The sequence below is a fragment of the Caloenas nicobarica genome, chromosome 3 (genome assembly GCF_036013445.1).
Source record: "Caloenas nicobarica isolate bCalNic1 chromosome 3, bCalNic1.hap1, whole genome shotgun sequence".
Lineage (NCBI taxonomy): Eukaryota > Metazoa > Chordata > Aves > Columbiformes > Columbidae > Caloenas > Caloenas nicobarica.
Window position 1 is genome coordinate 91804699 of NC_088247.1, and position 19826 is coordinate 91824524.

General features: G+C 43.2%; 1 protein-coding gene and 1 long non-coding RNA gene across 3 annotated transcripts in view; one reads left to right on the forward strand and one right to left on the reverse strand.

The window, feature by feature from the left end:
* The window catches only part of PLB1 (phospholipase B1), an 84433-nt gene extending 77852 nt beyond the window's left edge, over window positions 1-6581 (forward strand). Inside the window, exons 55-58 of the mRNA XM_065631676.1 lie at window positions 957-1061; window positions 2131-2226; window positions 5702-5776; window positions 6261-6581. Of these exons, the coding sequence (XP_065487748.1) occupies window positions 957-1061; window positions 2131-2226; window positions 5702-5776; window positions 6261-6482 (498 nt within the window). The 3' untranslated portion in view covers window positions 6483-6581. The remainder of the gene's footprint in view (window positions 1-956; window positions 1062-2130; window positions 2227-5701; window positions 5777-6260) is intronic.
* LOC135987033 (uncharacterized) lies at window positions 492-19745 on the reverse strand. Of its 2 annotated transcripts, none has more exons than XR_010605944.1 (3): window positions 19660-19745; window positions 18885-18986; window positions 492-1186 (listed from the first exon to the last, which is right to left on the reverse strand). It is a non-coding gene; the product is annotated as an uncharacterized LOC135987033 (long non-coding RNA). The 2 variants fall into 2 exon arrangements; XR_010605943.1 differs by lacking the exon at window positions 492-1186 and adding an exon at window positions 5877-7209.
* Between the last annotated feature and the right edge of the window lie 81 nt (window positions 19746-19826).

Sequence of the window (19826 nt, forward strand, 5' to 3'; positions counted from 1 at the left end):
TATCAGCTGTTTTGTGGTAACTCTTAGCAGAGAAAATTAACCAAACGAACCTGATACTCCTTTCTTTTGCTATGGGTTGAGAGTGCGCACAAAGATAGCTTACCATGGGTCAGCTTGCTATCTGAGAGTAACTTTTCATAGTTTCAGGCACGGGATTCACACAAATTTAACAAAGGCTATAAATAGCTATTGGAGCAGAAGGTTTTTCCATCATAATTCCTATGAATACAGGCATCACTGCAACAGGTCACATTACGTTCTCCAGTCCTCCCTTTTGGCTCTGGCAATGGATGTTGTCCAATGAATCTGACAAATCCCCAAAAAATCCATCTTGGAAAATACCTGTATAAACGTATCCAAGGGGATATTTTCCTCAACTAAGGAAGTGGAGTGATTTTGAGATGTGACCCAGGAGCATTAGAATTTATACTCATAAGCTGGCAAGTAACAATGAGGTATTTTTATTACCTATAAGAATATCAGTGGCCACGGTTTACAAGAATGGCAGGTGATTTTTTGATACTTGAGTTTAATATTTATTCAGGCATGCCTTTCTGAAAAATCAAGTACATTTTAGTCTCAAGTTAGCTTTCTGAACTAATTTGTCACTTGTTTCTTTTTGTTTGTTTGTTTGTTTTAATTGCCTGTCTCATTGCAATTGTACAGCACTGATTTCTGTAAGTCAGGTACAAACTACACTTTTATTTTTAAATTAAGCAACTTTACATTTCAAACTATCCTAGCTTCTGTGCATTTTCCTCATGAAAATCTCTTCATGAACGAAATTATTTCCTTAGCTTTTTTCTGGACTGCTTTATAGTATTCAGCTGGATTTATAGTAATAATTTATGGCTTCCTACATTGAAACAGGTGTAGTATGCATGTTTTTGATAGATGACGAATGTTAGATGAACCTTGTAAGTGACTTCTTTTTCCAAACGTGCAACTCCATACAGGTGGAAGCCTTACAGATGATCAACAGCGATTGGTACAGAGGGCGTGAGGACTTTGCAGTTGTCATGCAGCCATTTTTCCGAAATGCCATGTTGCCCCTGGATAGTGTGAGTCCTGTTTTTCTTTCCCATCAAGCAAAGATCAGTACCTTGATTTCTCTAAGTCAGTGAGATCCGTGCTACAAAGATGGTGTTTTCTTCCCTTTGCACAGTCTAGCAGCACAGAGTGGAACCTGTAATAAGAGCGACAGAGTAGAAGACAGGAAAGACTGTGCTGCCTGTGAAACAGAATGGCTTTAGGAAACATTTATAGTGTGCACATATTAAACCTAAGCACCCTCTGGCTTCCTCTAAACTGCATGTTTCTTCCCCTGTCAGAGGATTAGTTGGCATTCAGCCCAATTTTCTTCTGATCTAGGTTATGGATTATGTTCAGGTTTCCTTCACATGGAGATCAGCACTTGCAGGCCTGGCACATCCCAGTCTGGAAACAGGGAGCAGCCTTTGAAGCCAAATACTGATTCTCCTTTTCTCCAGCCTTAGCATTATGTGTGCTGTGTAGTTAGGGATACAAACATTCAGCATGAATCCTGGTCAAAACCACTCAGTTTTGCACAATACCGATCCTTTTCTTATACCATTCCAATTTTGTTCTGGCAGCCCTTACGTCCAAAGAATGGTCACCATACAGATACTGATTAGGCAAATTCTCCCTAAGATAGACATTTGCCACAGCTAGGTAAGCCCGCAATTTTTATACTGCCTGAAATTCAGCACAAATTTCAACAAGTGAAAGGTTATAAGTCTGAGTTATGGAAGTTTAACAAGCAAGAGCAAGTAGTTTTCTATCAGTTCTGTACAAGGTGGAGTGTGGGTCAATTGCAGTGCACATGCAGGAGCTGTAACTGTTGGTTTAATGATAAGGTTAGCTTTGTTATGAAAATCACTGCGTGAAGTTGAGCAGGCTGCATTACGCAGGAGGTCCCGAGATGCAGTAATCAGCCCACAGTTAGAAGTACCTAAGTTTATTTACAGTGTCAAAATATGATCATATTGCCTTTAGGAAGACATCAAAATTTTGAAGTGGGTATGCCAAGTACAGTGCACTATTAGATATAAGATGTCAGATCTCAAATGTTGAAATGTGCTGAGAAATAAATTTTTGCTTTTATCACAGAATGGCAAGCCAGATCTGAGCTTTTTTGCTGCAGACTGCTTTCATTTCAGTGCAAGAGGCTACGCTGAGATGGCCATGGCTCTCTGGAATAATATGGTAAGAGCTTATGACCTAGATCCCTATGTGTTTGTGGTAGCAGTCCCAGTAAAGATCATGAGAAGTGTGTCTGAAACCAAAACAGTAAACAAGAAAGAGAATTGATACCCTAACAAGAGAGGGGGGCTGCTCAACTCTGAGACCCTTCTCAGTCTTCTTTGCTTAGGGACACAATCCAAAGCAATCATGTTGCATAAAACAGGGTCAGTCTTTTCTCATTTCAAATGAGAAATTCTGACAGTCTTAATGTAATTAAAATTTCCCTTCTGATTTGGTAAATAACTTGCATTAAAGCAAAAAAACAGGCTAGTTAAACATCCAGTCCTGTAGGCTTCCCGAAAATGTCTGTTGAACGAGCTTGCCCTTCTTCAGTGAATTCTGTTAGATTTATTAGAAAAATATACACGTTATTGAATTCTTGCTTCCATTAATAGTGTGGACACATTGTACCACCCACTCTAGTAGCTGAGGCAATTCTAGTAGAGTTACTGAAACTAATGGGGGGCTGAAATCACATCTATGATGCCTCTGATTGCAGTCACACTCCTTCTGTCATTTTCAGGGGGAATGATAGCTTTTGAATAGTGCTGGAAAAGCCAGAAGAGGTGCATGCTGGACTTGATAACTCCAAGGTCACGGTGGCTTTCAGAACCACCATGTTTCCTGTGTTGGAGGGAAGACTATGGCATTTTCATGCCACAGCGACCTTTCCTTCTCTTGTCTCATGAACACCAGTACCCAAACACATCGTGCTAGCAGAAATCCTGTATCCTGGTTTGTACAAAAAACAAGCATAAATGGAGGGGAATTTCTTTTCAGTTCAAGTAAAATTTGAGCAAGATAAGAAATTTCCAGGATACTCCAGCGTGAACTTGAGCACAAGGACTGGGAAATGCAGGGCAGAAATCTGTGCAGTTGCCAAGAATAGCATATGAGCTGTAGGTCCAGGGTTATGGAAAGCAGTAGACGTACACTGCATACACATGCTCTGAGTAATTGATTTGCACATGCACAGCAAGTCTGCTTGTCTTATGTCAGGCTTCCCTGGCAGTCTGATAGGCTTCATTGCGTGTTAGCTCATACAGGGCTGATGGTGGCCCAGAAACCCCAGGTATATGTAGAAAACATTCAAACTAAGCATGGCTGCAGGTTTCAAGAAGAAAAAGAGACAGTACCTGGACATATGGTAGACTTAAATTTGTTTTTTTTCTTGCCACGTGGTGTTCCTATTGGCTGTTACTCATCCTGAATCACCATCAGTCCTTTTTTTCTATGTCCAGGTTGTCACTCATTTCCTACACATGTAAGGATATGGACACAAAGCTTTCTACTGGGGTGGCAGGGATCAGGTTCTTACTGATGTGAAGCACAACTATTCCTTTCCATAGAGATCTGTCAGTCTATGCCAACTGAAGATTTTACTGTTTGCTAATTAAATCCAGTTCTTGTACCACATTCCTGCTTTTCACCCATAGTCCGTGTACAGCAAGGCTGTGTGAGCTGACTGCAGGGCCGTATTGTTTCCCCGTTCCCTGAAAAGCTCAGCGGGCTGCAGGCTCATGGCCAAATGACACGGATTCTTGTCAGCACACGTAAAAGGCCAGACTGTGCCTGGCCACTGCGTGGGTATGCAGGGATGGGGATGGCTTAAGGAGCCTCTCCCTCACCGTGATGTTCTTTGCCCTTTTGGCTTCATGCGAAGCAAGGCAATGCATGCCTCCTGCTCTCTGAAGTCAGAGGACCCCAGTCTTAAGGGGCACCCACTGCCCCCAAATCCACCCCATCAGTCCCCCAGCCTAGGAGAAAAGCACACGGGCAGTGTATTTAGCTTGTGTTCTGCCTCTGTGTTTGCCACGTGCTCTAGAGGAACTGTGCATTTCTTCCAGAAGTTGCCCGGTGCACTTGTGGATATGGGGATACTGTCATCTTCAAAGCTCAGAAGCTAATACTTCTGAGGAACAGATGCCATAGAGATGAAGCAAGCATGCCTGGCTACAGAATTTTGCACCTTATCATCATTTGTCTGGGCTCCGGGCCAGACTCCTTACCAAGTGCCCTGGCACGGGGACTATTACAATTATCTACAAATAACCAGTCGTGCTGCAGACAGAATGCTGCAGGACATGAGCCACACATCTTACAAATAACTGCATCAGAATTTGAGCTGTTTGCTTTAAGATGCAACAAAACTACCAAATTCAGTCTCCACAATGTCAGCTGGCGGGCAGGCCCAGTGATTATGGCTCTTATGTGAGTCCAGCAGGGCCCCAAAACAAACAGCAGAATTTGGCATTCTGTTTTGCTTCTCATCTTCTCTCCACTTGTTAACTTTCTTCCCTCTCTAGTCACATTTTTGTGTGGTTCATATCTCTCTTTATTTTGCAGTCTCTTCTTCCTGTTTGGTTTTTTTTTTTTTCAGACTGAACTGGGTAGGGATAGTGTTTCCATGTGGGAATCTTATGGATAAATTTGTTTTCTCTGTGTTGCGTTGGGCTTGTGGTATTATTTCTTTCCAACATATAGCTGACACTTTGATCATTTGAGGACAGTAAATGCACATATAGACAACAGCAGAAGCACCAGCACTCCTCTGTGCTGCATTCCCAGAAGTGCTGGGTAACAACTCTGTGGTTCTCTATGGGCCAGTCCTGAAGTCCTTACTTCAGGCATGTCCATACACAGTTGTAAACACTTTGTTAATGTGACTGAGCAAGCCTCTACTCGTTAGCTTAACTATGGTAACCAATGGTATGTGCACTCCTAGCCAAACAAATGCTGTGCCATTAGCTTGGACGTATTTTTTACTTTGTAATGGACTTGAGGTGAGCCTGTGGTCAGCTATTGTAACTTAGCTGACAACTGGCAGTAGTAAAAACTTTATTTAACTCACTTCTTGCAATCTTGTGAACTTAGCCTCAGCTAAAACTCCCGGGGAATTTCTTGTCTGAGTGAAGACTGCAGAGGTTGGCACCATCTCATCCTGTCTCTGTAACTCTACATCATTTCTGAAGTCAATTCCATCCATGACACCTAAGCATCTTTCTTTCAGTACTGTGCTAAGTAATATGACTAACATCTGTCACGTGTTTTTTTTTTTCCTTTGTGGTTTATACTGTCATTTGAGACATGTACGTGGGAGAACTGGGTGTATAGTGAAACAATTTGTTTTAGCAGAATATTTAAAGTATGTGGTATTCAGAGTTATTTTCTCCTCCGCTCAATGCAAAAGGAGGAAAGGCTTCTCCTGTTCCTTGCTTCCCAAGGGAGTTTTTCTGCAGGCAGTGCATCAGATTCTCAATGTCTTCAGTTCATGAGCATTAAAATGTTTGCAAACTTTCATGTGGTGCACTTCTACCACATTTCTTCATTGCTGCAAGCACCAAAAGATTGGATAACAAGTTGTAACCACCCAAGTTATGAGGGTCTGAGGAGGAAAAAGAATCATTATTAACTTTACTATTGCTTTTCTCCTCAGCTGGAGCCAGTTAGTGAAAAGCAGACTTACATCAACTTTACCCATGACAGATCAAAACTCAAGTGCCCAAACCCGGTAAGTAAAGGCCAAGATGTCCATACTCTCCATTGACTACTTTTATTTTTCTCCTTTTCCTTAATGGTAAAATTACTTAAAATAGTATCTTTGCGAAGGCTTTAAATAGCTAAATTACACTCCTCTTTTCTTACACACAGAAAAATCTACTTAAAATTTAATGTGAAAAAAATGATCCTGGCTGCAGCAGAAAGCCTCTCATTTGAGCCAGTTTTAATAAGTCTGTGTATTTCCATTTGGTTGTGTTCAGGGAACAAACTTGGAAATTATGCCATCACTCTCTGAGATGGCTCCTTTTTTGTTCTATGAACTTTCAAGCAATAGGGCAGGAAAGCATTTGAGCTAAGACAGACAGAAGGCAGAAACAGCTGACAGCCTGTCTAAGGACTGACAATTCCTCTCTGGGAAGGGGTGATGGCATATTGTCTGAATGCTGCCTCTTGAGTGGTTTGTGGTCAGTAAAGCCTTTGCTCTCCCTTTGTAGGAGAAACCCTTTCTTTCCACACTGAGAAATAGTGGATTCAGAAATCCAGCTCTCATCTTGGAGAAAACCGAACCTTCAGTCCCCTACTGGGCTGTCATTGTGACTGCAGTAGCTGGAGTCCTGGCGGGTTCGTTACTCATCTGGCTTGTGTCAGGAAAAAGAGCCAAGAGGCACCAACGTGAGACTGACACAGAAAAGAACATTAAAATGACAGCTCTGTAAAGTGACTGGAACGAGCATCTGTCTCTGCTGAGGCTGGTCTCTGGTGTGATGCAGCAAAATAAAAGAAACTATTGGGTATAAATGAAGCTCCTTGGTCAGCTGGGAATTTTGGGGCCTGATAATCTTGATCAGAAAGGTACTGTGGAATTAGCTTCTGCAGATCAGTCAAGTGAAGGATGAAGTTCAAAGTGTTAAAGCTTTTTCATTCTGGGATGCAATTCTCCGTTTAATATTAATCAGGATGTCAGTTGCTTGCATGAAGTAACAAAACTTGTTCATACATCTTGGCACCTTAATTGTGCATCTGCCCCTTTTTCCTTATATAACTGTATATAAAATGTTAGATACAAGTCCGTGATTATGACCTGGTATTCCCCAATAGTAAGGTGAGATAAAAAAAGAAAAGCTGCAATTCCACATGTTAGATTCCAGCAAGACCATTGAGTTGAAGGTGCTAAGGTCATTTCACACAGGAAAGTTTAAGGCCATGGAAACAACTTTAAGCCAACTTCTGAGCAACCTGGAGCATCCATGTGGCATCTCTGGTGCAGTGCAGTGAGAATAATCACAGCCTCTCCACTGCCTTGGACTCCAGGCTCCGTCTGTCTGGGACCAGGTGTAGAGCTGGGCTACATGCATCACTTCTCTTCCAAGTCTAAATAGCCCAGGGCCATCCTGTATCCTGCTGCCCACTGCTGTTCAGCAGCTGGCTCCAGAGTGACTCTTCCTGTGAAGAAGGAATTTCTTCATTAGCATGCAGTATGGAATCTAAACAAAAATGAAGTACCTGATTGGCAACATAGCCTGGCCTGAACCCTTCTCATAGGACCTGTGGCATGTTCAGGTCTCCCATACTGGAATCTCCATGGCTGTTCCCTAATGAATAACTTGCAACGTTTTTTCAAAATTCTGATCAGGACTTCAGAGGAGGCTGTTCTGGGAAACCAGACATTCCTTGTTTCATACTCGCAGGTCAACTCATGTTGAATATACTTCGCAGGTTCTCCATGTCTAATTTTCCAATATCTTTGTTGTTTCCTGTGTCAAATACTGCAAATTTTTATTTTACTGAAGCCAAAGGGTGGTTTGCACTTATGTGATTTTTTTTTTCTTTTTTTCTTTTTTCTTTTTTCTTTTTTTTTTTTAATTTGTACAACATTTGCACTCCAAAAATGCAAATGAGCATAAAATTAAAATGTTTCAGGGAAGAATGTGTTCTGAGGTTCCTAAATCCACTCATTATGCACACAAAAGGTATTTAGACTCCTCCTTTTTACATGTCATTCCTGTTATTTTCCTTGCTAAGATAAAAAAGCGGTGGGTAAAATTCAAGTTGTATGGTCAGGTTTCAGGGGCTGTAGCTCCACTCACCGTTCCTTTGATCTGTACTCAAAGGTTGTGCTATTACCAGTAAGACTTTCATTTGCCTAAATCTTATCCACAGAGCTCTACACGCGGCCCCAAGCAGGGATATATTTGGAATGCAAAACAGAAGCACCCGCATCTTGTTTCAGTGCAGCACAGGCATCTCTGCTGCTCTTCCTGTCCCTGTCTTCACTGTGGGTCATTAACTCTCTACCTGATATCCCAGCTGCTGGTGTTTATTTAGCTCAGTAAACTGAAGCAAATGCAGCCTCAAACCTGCAATGCAGGAGACAAGATTTATTGTATTCCAGTCCATTCCACAGCAACATCCCCTCAGACACATTGCAAAACACAAGCCTCACAAATGAGGAACATGAGCAAATATCCCAGTGGATCATGAAGGCTGCAGTCTCCTCTCATCCCTAAATGATGTTCTTGCAAGTCCTCTTCCCTCCTGGGAGCTTGGATAGCCACTGCTCTATAGCCCTTGGCTTGGGAAGGAGTAAAAAGATAGAGCTCACTGCAGATCCTTTCATCATTACTAGGTATTTAAAAGGAAACGTAAAATAGTACTTCAGTGTTGATTTACCTTTCTAAACTGTGTGTACATGTAGGAATTGGGGTGGGGGTCCTAGAGCATGCATTAGAGGTACAGAATACTGCAGTTTCTCACTTCAGGTTTGTCTTGCTAGAGATGCGTACAAGTACATCTTGAGTTTTATGCTGGTGCCCCTGCTGGAATAAATAATTAGACATCCCCTTTCCTCACTTAGCTAAATTTTATTCTGAGCTTCTGAATGCTAAAACATGAGGGATGCAGTCAGTTAGCAAATGAGAAGAAAGATGGCTCTTAGCTCCTCCAGCATCCTGAAGGACACTAGAGTGTAAATAATTCTTGCACACGAGCCAGTGTCACTCCACTTTGAACTGCAGACTCCAGTTCCCTGTGGCACCCCGCTCTGTAAGGAATGATGCCTTTACTGATGCTTTTGGGAACAGAGAAGCCATGGAGCTTAAATTACGTGCTGCTTCTGCAACAGGAGACTTTTCCCCTGGTTTCTGTAGCTGTGGTGTAGCTCTGCTGTGCTGCTCCAGCAGCAGCACATAGGAGCTGGGGTGTGAACTTGTGGGCTTCTTGTTTTGTCTCCGGAAATATCTTCTGGCATCTTTCTTGTGGAGACTGAAGTATGTGATAAACTGCACTGACATTTAAAAAAACCATCAAGAACCATGAAGTTTGCAGCTGCTCCACAAGGAAAATTATTTCCTTGAATATATTGCTGTTGTACATTCCTTCTGTGCTCATTAAGTGGATGTAACATTAAGCTGAAGTGAATGATAAATTATTAGGTCTGGATCTTAGACTGCATTCAGTTTCACATTAAATCAGAAAGTAATCTGTACATCCTGTCTGTCAGTTGTCCATTCCCCTGTTTTTCTTTGGTAATGTGCCCTTGGCTTCAGATGCCCTCATGGCATTTTTCCCTCACTGGACCACTGAGTAGGCCAGCTTGCCTACTGATGCACAAAAGAAGAGAGGCTTAGGAGGAAATTCAAGTCTGTATGGAAAATTCCATTAAATGGACACCACATTCGCCCAGGATTTTCTTTGGCCAATGGCGGTCTCACCCCCCACTGAAAACTACCTCTTTTTGTGTAAAATGGTTTCTTAGCATCCTGAGAAAACATGTTTTGTGGATTCTTCCTCTGGAGAAGAGCCAGAGGTCAGCCTGCATGAGCAGTCACTGTCCAAAGGAGCACTGTGGGTACTGACCTTGCTGCCCGGTTCAGGTGGTTGTGATGGGCATTGGGGGTAGGTGTTATGCTGTTGCCTGGTCTTGAGAAGTAACCTGTTCTTCAAAAAACAGGGAAGTGATGGAGCCTCGTAAGTGTTGGAAAATCATTTTTCTACAGCTTAGGTAGCAGTTGAGTTAAAGTTCTGGTTTCCTTTGCTGCTGCTGATAGACCTCCCTCTCGTCGTGGTACAGTGTCTGTGTTTTACTTTGTAAGGTCAAACAGTACAAAAGAGTTTTATCAAGGGTCAGTTTACCCAAAGTCCAGTTTAGGTGCTCAGTGAACTTTAGAAAGAGAGCAAAAATTCAGAAAAATATCTGCATGGAAGAATTTTGTGTGGCTTTAGAAACTGCTAAATGTTTCCTCTCACCAGCGTCTGGTTGGTGAGACATAGATGTACTGATTACAAGTTATGTCATTTTTACAGCTGGTCAGCACGTTATGGATTGGGACATCTGGGCAAGATTTTTTTACTTTGAAGGGCATTTAGCTGAAATGTTGAGGTGAAACAACTGACGTCAAAGAGAGGGGTAGGGAAAAGCCCTGGATTTTTAAAACTGTGCATTTGCATGTTTCGTGTTCCCTCAGGTATTTAAAGAATTTGGTTTTGAAGGACCACAGGTTTGCAGTGCTTGCTCTGTTTTATCCTTCTTTTTTAGAAGGAAGGTACCTGGGATTTGTGGAAAAGCAAGATGAAAGTCTCTTCATAAAGCAGTTCACATATTACTTAAATGAAACAAGTTTTCTGGGTATGATATAATAGACCTCTGAGCATGATGGGAGGGGTTCTGAGTTCACAGTTTGCTCATCCAGGGTCCTGAGAAGTATTTCTAGCCACAGGAATCTGTATCCAAAAAAGGGGATGGTGGAAGAGCGGAAAGAGGTAGGCACATTTTAACTCAGTACCTGCTGAGTATCTTCCATTGAACTGTCAGCAACTGTCCTTGTCACCACTTAGCTTTTGTGGGCACCAGATGTTACACCATCTTTTGCCTGTTTAATTCCTTTCTGGGTTCAGTAGCTTTCTCATAGGCATTTTGAAACCTGACACTATCAGCACACACCTGCCCGGGGATGGGAAGAGAAGCTTGTTTAGGTGGTTTTGATGAAGTTCCTAGCGCAAAGCAAAAATTATCCTGGTTTTGATCATTGGAGACAATGGCTGCCCAAGGGAAAAGACAGAGAGCCCATGGCTTGAGCAATTTTAGAAAACAAATCCAACAAAACACAGGAAAGCCTATTTTAAGGGGTGCTTTGGAACTACTTAGTGGCTAGAGACTGGAAGAATTTCCCTTAAGTCTTTCTATTTCTCTGGCCTATGTAACTGTTACTCATAACGCAGTCATAGCTAGATTAAGTTAAGTGGATTTTATGGAGAAAATTTACTTCACTGAACTATATGGGTTTTCCCTAATCGCAGGCCTTCAGCAGGATTTGTAGAAGTCAGGTATGTAAATGTGCTCACGTCCTCTGTCAGATGGAGTATGGGATCCATGAATGCGTTTCAGTGGTAGGGGCTTGTAGTTTCCAGGCCTTCTGCTTCTCTACAAGGATTTAACAGTGCCTTTGGACTAGTTTTGCTGCAGGAACAAGGTTGAGTGAGACGCAGTCAGGAATTTCTGCCACTGATTCTTGGGCTGACCCTGGAGTGCATTATCTCAGCTGGAGAAACCAGCTGCTTCCAAACATCTAAGAGTGCTTTTTAATCGGCGTGAAATGATTATGGCTGTGAAGAAGGAAAATGACCTGATACCCTTAAAGTGTCTGTATCATAACCATCAAGGATTTTTCAAAAATTCCTTTCAGTGTTAAAAACTAGCCATGAAGGAAAACCCATTAGCTACCATTTGTGTTGCTTAGGTGGCTGGAAGCACCACCTGAGGGCCCCAATGGGCTTAGGTTGTGACAGGAGATAATCCCCAAAGCAAAACAGAAGCCAGGGCTGCTCAGCAATGCTTCAATTTAGCAACAGCAGGGGAGCTGGGCCTTGGGCATTTCAGAAAAATGTATGTAGAGGCTCCACAGCGGGTGGATGAGGCAGAAAGTACTTTCTGTGCTCTTGCACCAACTCAGTTGTGCTGTCAGTACCTCCTCTTAAAGTCACAGGAGCTGGCCAGTTCAGCAGCTCTCTACCCACTAGAGATTTACCTGCACTTCCCAGGTTGCCCACAGGTATCCTGTGAATCAGCTCTCAGATCAAAGTAAAACACAGGAGTTAGGAATAAGTGGGCCGGACATAGCTGGGATAGACTAGACAACACAAATCAAAGATGCATCTTCTGAAAGTTTCTAAGACTTGCTCTCTCAGCAACCATCTCGTATCGCTTCAGTGCAGCTGTCGGGACCCTCAGAAAGCTCACCTGTCTGCAAATACAACCTCTTGGGCACCGAGTGCAGCAGCTCCTTAAGGTCCCACAGCAAAACTGAGTGTTTATATGAGTCATATAATATCCCTGAGTATTCCTCCCAGAGCCTCTGGGGTTCTGAGGCACTGACACACCTCAGCTGTGAATCTCAGACAGCCGCAGGTGAAGGACAGACAGTGAGGTGCTCACCATAGGAGAGAAGATAACACCTCTGGGAAGGTGCAAAAGCAGAACTTCAGGTGTCTGAATGCTTTTTAAATCCAAAAATAAGAGTCGACCATGTATTCAGAAGAAATTATGTGGGACTTTGTGGACCACACTTAACAGGATTAGACAATCCATATTCCATCACTGTGTCATCTCTATAAGCTTTTTGTGCATCTGGGCTGAAAATGACACAAACGCCTCTCAGCCTTTGGCATAACATTTATCTATCACGTACTTATTTTGTGGCATGAGCTGACCTTTTCCTGCTGCTGCTCCTGCTACACTAGTCAAACAACCTCTTCACCCTTCCCCCTACCTGAGACATCCTTTTCGTACAGCTGCCAGAAATCTCTGGTGTAAGGTAAGTAAATAAGCCAGCCCAGCAATTAGGATATTCCCCTGGCTGTTACTTATTCAACAACGAAATACTCAATGCCTTTGTGAAAGCATCGTCTAAAGCATTTTACAAATATTTCTGAGAGTAATTTGCGTGTCCTAACATTCCTGTGAGATAGTCTTATTACCCCTCAACTAAAGATGATGAAATTTATGTGCAGAGAGGTGAAGTGCTGTGCTCTGGGCTACATGATGAGTCAGTGACTGAGCAGGAAATTAAACCCAGAACTCCTGGCTCCGCAGACACAGCCCAGTTGTGTAACTACTACACAGCTTATCGCTCAGTTGCTAACAGAGCTAGACTGGTAGCTGTGCCAACTTTACGCCTGTTTTTCCCCTTAGCTTGAATGCAAATAGAGCAAAATGTTGGCAGTCTGTGTGAGTGGGGAGTGAGCAGTGGGGAGCAGCAAGCTCTGGGGTGCGCATGTCACCCAGGATCAGGTCTGCCCTGATGCTCTGTACCCACACAGGGGCACTGAGCCCTCGGCAGTGCTCTGGCAGAGGCCCAGGCTGGGATTATCGCAGGGTGGGGAATGGGGCAGAGAGAGAAAATTCACTGCTTACCCATCGTGCTCCCACTTGCATTACCCACACCCAGTAACTAGCTCACCAGGTTCCACCTCCAGCCTGTGAGACGCGAGGCTGCTGGTTGCACCCTCTCCTTGCCAAGCTCTGAAGGAATAATAGAATCACGGTACTTTGCTTAGAGGAGGAAGGGTCAGGGTCTTTGGGGATCTGATCTCGGATCTGTTTACGTGGTAAAAGTATCTCCTTTAGAACAGGAAAAAAAATCCTGTTGAGAAGAAATTATGTTGCTGAAATGGAAATATTTTTCTTGCGTTGTTGGTCTGTCATTTTTTACTTGGTGGAAGAGAAATTATGGGGAAAAGTGGACCTAAAGTGAAATGTTTCATTTCAGAATGTTATTTCAAAGCCTGTTTAGCCATTTCAAAGACTATTTCTTTTCAGAATATTCAGAAGGGCAGGATGTCTGCCTTTTGACTTGTTTTCCAGCTGAAAGCATGCAGTTGAAAAATATTACTGATTTGGAACCTTTTAATTTTTTTATATCGCCATCCTGAGTTTTGAAATGGGAACTAAGTCTAAACCATCAGAATGTCTGGGGAGAAAGAAAGGTTGTTTCTTCTGAATAGTTCCAGTAAATTCAAAGTTGTTCTTTCAGTGCTTGAGAGGCAGCTTCTCTGCAGAGCTAGCTCCTCCTGTATTGATGAACACGATCTGTTTGTACCAAGTAACCATGCCAGCTATGAGTGGCCACAGATCAAAACCACTGTCGTGCAGAGTCGACATCCACGCTGCTCCACAGTACCAGTGTGTAGCTCTAAAACCAAATTATCAGTAGCCGTCTTAGGTAAGAAGCCCTGCAATGTAATTATCATAGCTGTTGCAGTATGTGTGTGACGATATCGATTGGGTAAGCATTTCCCATCGACCCCAACAGCAGCTCAGAATTTAAAAAAAAAAAAGAGAAGGGGAAGTATTTTTCCCCATATAAGGCTGCCTCCCAGCAGCCAGCATCTCTACCAGGGTGCTCACAGCTCTCACCTTCAGCAAACTGCTTGGCTTGATCTAACTGGTGGGGTTATGGAAAGAGGGAGCATGCAGCACTCCCTGTGCTGCTCCATCCCAGGGAAGGCAGATCTGCCTCAGTCCCGGCCCTGCTTGTCCTCTAACCATGAACAATACCATGGAGCTGGGGAACTGCTCTTGGGTGTCTTCCCATCAGACCATTTTTAGCAGAAACCTGTAGCTTACTCATGCAGCTTTTTTGGGTTTTGAACCACTGTGACTTCATGTGAAAGCAGTCGTGAGCTGGAATGAATCCACTTGATGGGAAACAGGGTGGCCTCTGCAAATTATTGAATCCCGAGATGATGTTATTTACCAGTGTGCTCTCCTTCGGTCCTCCTTGGAGCTGCCCCAACTCCCTGTTTGCTATGACAATCTAATTATAACTTAGTTTGGCCGCCAGCACCAGCTGCCTTTGGTTTCTTTTATCTCATTGCAAAAGTTAGGTGCTTCAGAGCCTGCTCCCTGTGTGAAACCAAAGGAATACAGGAATGTATTAGAAAGGCATTAGCTTCTCTTTTTCTCTCTTTTTTTTCCACTGGAGCCCATCCAGATGGAGCACAAACAAGGAGAGGATAAATGCAAAGTGCTTTGCCACCCTGAAAGCACGCGCTGACGTCAGCTTTCATGAACTGGCACTTTAATCATTGCATGGGGAATGTTTCTCTCTCTCTCTGCAGCCTCCTTTTGAATTTCTCAGTGCACCAACATCAGCATTTATGGCAAGGAAGATTTATTTTCTTTGGTGGTTAAAAGAGTAGTAAATTTGGAATGCCTTTTACAAGCTGCTAGGTGGAGAGCCCTGGAGATCCAAAATCCTGTAGGCTCAGACTAGGTGCTTTAAGGGCAGCAAAAGGGCAAGCTTCTTTCTGGAGGTATTTCCATTTGCATTAACAGCTAAGCTGAGAAGCAAGGGGCTAGTCCAGTCAGCACACACAGAGAAGTGATTAGCTTCTCCAAGCCAAACTGTCAAAATAACAGGGCGGGGGGAAGTAGAGGGTACCAGACACGAGCGGCAAGTGGATTTTAGACCTCCAAAGGCCTTCTTGAGGCATGTAAGCTAAATGTTTCAGAATTAAGCACTGAAAATTAGGAGACTTATTTCTTCTTCGTGTGTTAGGCCTCAAACAAATACCTTGCTCTCTCCTTCCACCCCAGTCTTCCTGGCTGGACAACAGATAACTGGACTTTGGCGTCTTCTCACAAGAGCCAGGAGCGATGAATTCACTTGGTGTGTAAGAGCATTTCAAGCTCTGTGAAGAAGGGCTCTGTGCAAGTGCCTTGCATTTGTTGTTAGCTAACTTTCTGCTGGGATTTAGCATAGTCTAGTCCTCTGCATCTACTACTGCCTAGTTGTATTTTCTGTATTTATTTCCTGTATGTCCTTCATACATGAGGGAGCATGTGTGAAGCAGGAGTAGGATGCATCCACCCTTTTTTGGCTGTTTGCCACAGGTGTGCCCAGAGGTGAATTTCTCCCCTCTGGTATTGTGGCCATCATAATACATGAGTTCAGGCAGATCTCAGGGGAGAAATTTAACTAAGGATTTTAGCCTTTATGGTCTAGAGAGATTACCTCACTCTAAACATTCAGAGATGTGCTGGAGAGAGAGGGGGGAAAAGGATGACAGGTACTAATGATGCTAGCAGGCTATTGTCAATGTAGATGCAGTCAGCTGCTCTCATCAGCCGCTTTCATTAGGCTGCCTGCTTCACAATAAAGTGGTTTCCTAATTATAGCCTTGACTTCACCCTCTGTACTGTACAGTCCTGCGTCATCAGGTGCTGCTGCTGCCTTTGTGCTGGGCAGATGGAGCTGCAGCGTGGAGCTGTCTCAGCGCTAAGGCCCCGCTCGGCCGTGTAATTAAAGGAGCATTAGAGATGGATTTGTGGCAGCTGCATTCGTACTTGGTAACTCTCGCGTGTTGTGGCTGTTGCTTCTTACAAGGCATTAGGTGGCTAAAGGCTTGCAGGCATTTAAAACACACCCATATATAGACGTGCATATATACATATATATATATACGTGTGTACACATCCCGGTTAGTGATGCATTTCCTGGGTATTTGAAAACTTCTGTAGTGGTAGGTAAGAAACACAGACAAAGAGATAGGGAGCAACTGCAAAGATTGTCATTTGAGATTTAGTTAGGATCCAGGTTTTTTTTTTTTTTCTCTTAGCTCCAGCTCTCAGACACAAAACCCCACATGAACATTACAGCTATTCCTTCCTACCAGTCCCACAGCCACCATGTTTTACTCTCTTATCTTTTAAAAACAGATATTCCCTCTTAGTTGCCTCTCCCTCAAGAAAACTAAATTTTGTCTAGTTGAGCAGACAGCAGCTATCAGCTCAACTCAGACCATCACACATCATAAACTGTCTGCTGGAAAACCCTGAGAATTGGGGGGGTAATAATAAGTTTGATGTGCTTTTTTATTTACTTTTTTCATTTGGAGTGCTTGGTTAATGTTTTTTTAAACTTTCAAGGCTGGAAACATTTTTTACTTTTAAATGAGAAGAGTAATTTTCATGTAATTACAGAGTTGCAGGAGCAAGGGCTGCAGAAAACAGCACCAAATATTGTGAAATTCATGATATAATCGTCACAGTGTTCTTGATGTCAGTTCACAATTTGACTTGCTAATACTGGAACCATGGTTTTGTTTTCCTACCCCTTGCCCAGCCATTTTAAAACACAAAGTTGCTCAAAATGACGAGTCTGCCCATAATCTGGTATTTTGCTGTGGTCCACTACTCACTAGAAGAGATGTGACGGTGTAACCCTTTCTGCAGTTCTTCTAGCACAGGCTTAACTGGTGCGCACCAGCCTTCTCCTGCTCTCCCACATTAGTTCCCAAGGTGAAATAAACTACATTTAGTGACCTCATTTTTTTGTCGTTATAAATACATATTCGCTGGTATAATGACATACATTTTTAGCATACCCTTATGGGATATTGCTATGCTGATTAGAATTGGACAGAAAAACAATAACTAATTACAGTCGCTGCAGGTCAGTAAAATTCATGTTTTGCAAATTTCGGATGGTGATGAAGTTGTCCTGCTTTAACTTTTGGGGACTTTTTGGAACAAAACATTTCCTTTTTTCATGGAAGATATTTGTTTTCATAACAACACAAAAACTCTGAAGGCAGATAAAGGAAAAATCATTTTGATCAATTCAAAACAATTATTTTTCAGAGTTTTGCAATATCGAGGTTTTATTCCAGTGTGAAATGAAGGCATATTTAAAACCCACCATTTGCACAAGAGAAGACTTGTCCTGTAGTTAGCCCTGTTTGTAGAAAATATTCCTGATAAGCTGGTAACACTTTGTTCAGAGCTGGTAGCAGCAGAAGCACTGGCTACTATAATACCGCTCTGATTATGAGAAAAAACCTGACACAGTGTTATGGTTCTCCCCAGTATTCAAGCTGTTTAGATCCAAGGTTGCTGAAATGTGGGTTCCTAGCACCCAAAGATGCTCCTACTGCCGTGCTGAGCCCTTGCTGCTTCTGTGGGGTTTGTGGCACCCAGGCCACAGTTTCAGGAGCTCAGGTGGTTTCTTGTTCACCTTTTCTGTGGTACTAAGTTACCTCAGAAACACTTGATGAGTCCATTGCAATGAGCTGATACTCTCTGAACAGTTATTTAAAATACTGTGTCCTGAAATACCAACCTCATGATCCAGGGAAACAGTCATATATTATTGCTCTGTGACACCATATAATCGAGTGAACTGCCTGGCAGGCGACAACCGTGGTGTGTTCTGCAGTCACATGCATCTAAATAGTCATCACTAGAAAGCAGCGGAGAAGTGACCGTCAGCATTTCTGACCCTTACTGGCTCCTGCTAGGCAGCTGATCCTCCAGGATGATCTCATGTAATCATTGCTAAGTCTACTGTGCCCACTTTATCGGTATTTACATGCTGGCAACTTTTATTTCCAAGAGCTGTAGAAGCTATTCAGCAGGAGCTGCAGGCTAGCTGATGACTCACCCTGCTGAAGCTGGATTCAGATCTCTCCTAACCTGTTCCCAGAAATGAATGTCTGAAGCCTTTGCATCCACCCTGCTGTCTGCCTCGTTCGCGTTTTATGCCTTAGGAGAGAAATCTTTGTTCCCTTCTCCTTTCTTTGACTCTGTTTTTCAGGATGAAAGAACACCAGGCAGAGTGGGACGAAGCACAAGTCACACTATACGTGCAGCTGTCTGCATATCCCTGCACCTGTTTGCCCTCCCTATTTTTGGCCGTACAAAGTCCAAGGAATTCTTCATTAAAGATTTTTTCATCAGCTGTCTCCTGACAGCAGCCAAGATGGCCATCTGTCCATCCAGAGGATGGGCACAGTGTTTTCGTTTGGACTGGGGGCTTCTTGCTGCTCCCTGACCTGTGGCCAAAGCTCTTTTTGAAGGTGTCCCCAGTTTCTACTTTGATCTGGGCCACTGGATGCAGTTTGCTGCTCAGGTTCTGCTGTAGGTCTTTCCATATGACACAGTGACCTACATACCTGTCCTTGTCATTAGTGGGCCATATCCTGGCTTATTTGGTCCTCCCTTTTCTGAGGGTGATAAGAAAGGAGAGACCTTTAACTATCTGGTGGTCTCCACCCACCAGCCCCCAAGTTAAATGTGCTGCTATCCTCCATTTTTGTTCATGCATTATTGAATAAGAACTAACCTGAAGGATTTCCATCGAGGCATCTCTGTGGAGTCTTAATCTGTCCACAATCTTACCTAATTGGGTTGGTTTGTAGAAGAAAGCTGCCCGTGGTTTGACTTTCTGCAGAACAGTTAACACATACAAAAAAAGGGGGCAAAAAGATAGAACCTAATTACAGTAACGAAGAAAAAGCAAGCCGCATCACAGCTTACTCTCTTGCAGGATTTATAAAGACATTGCTTAAATTTGCAGTGGAGGTTTTGCATGCATAAACAAAGCAGTGGACTACATGGTGCTTAATATTCCTCTGCCCTTGTAGGTTAGTTATGCAGGGAATAAGCAGCAGCGTTCCTCTAATGAGTCACTCTAACTTATGTTTCATTTCTGCTTGTAGCACCATTGCTCTAGTAAAACTCAGAATGTAAAATGCTGCTTCCCTTGAGAATGGCTTGTAAGCACTACCTTACTTTTGCAAGCATCACTGTTGAATTGCTAAATGCAAATAAAAACCCAAACTTGAGAGGTTAAGTATAACTCATAGACTTAAGAGTCAAAATCAGGATAACGATACTTGTATCCACTGACTACTGAGGTGCTGTGCCCATCACACTGTTAGTATAGCAGTACTGCCTGCTGCTGCCCCTGTGTCCTAGGCTGTGGGACATCTACCACAGCTGCAGACATTATGTTCAGATGACCAAAAAGCAAGTGTCTGCCCAAGAAACCGCATCCCTGCAAACACACAAAGGCTGCCTGAAATGCCACGGCATCAGGAATGAAAAACGCTGCTTACGGCTCATTTAGCAAGGTCTGTAGTTCACATATGTTTTCTGTTTGGCGCTTCAGACTTCCCTCCGGGCTGGCGGCGAGCGGCAGGAGCCCAGCTGTGCCCAAGTATGGGCAGAGACAAGCGGAGGTCGGAGTTTAAAAGTGGTGCAAGAGGTCAGTTGTTCATTTTGG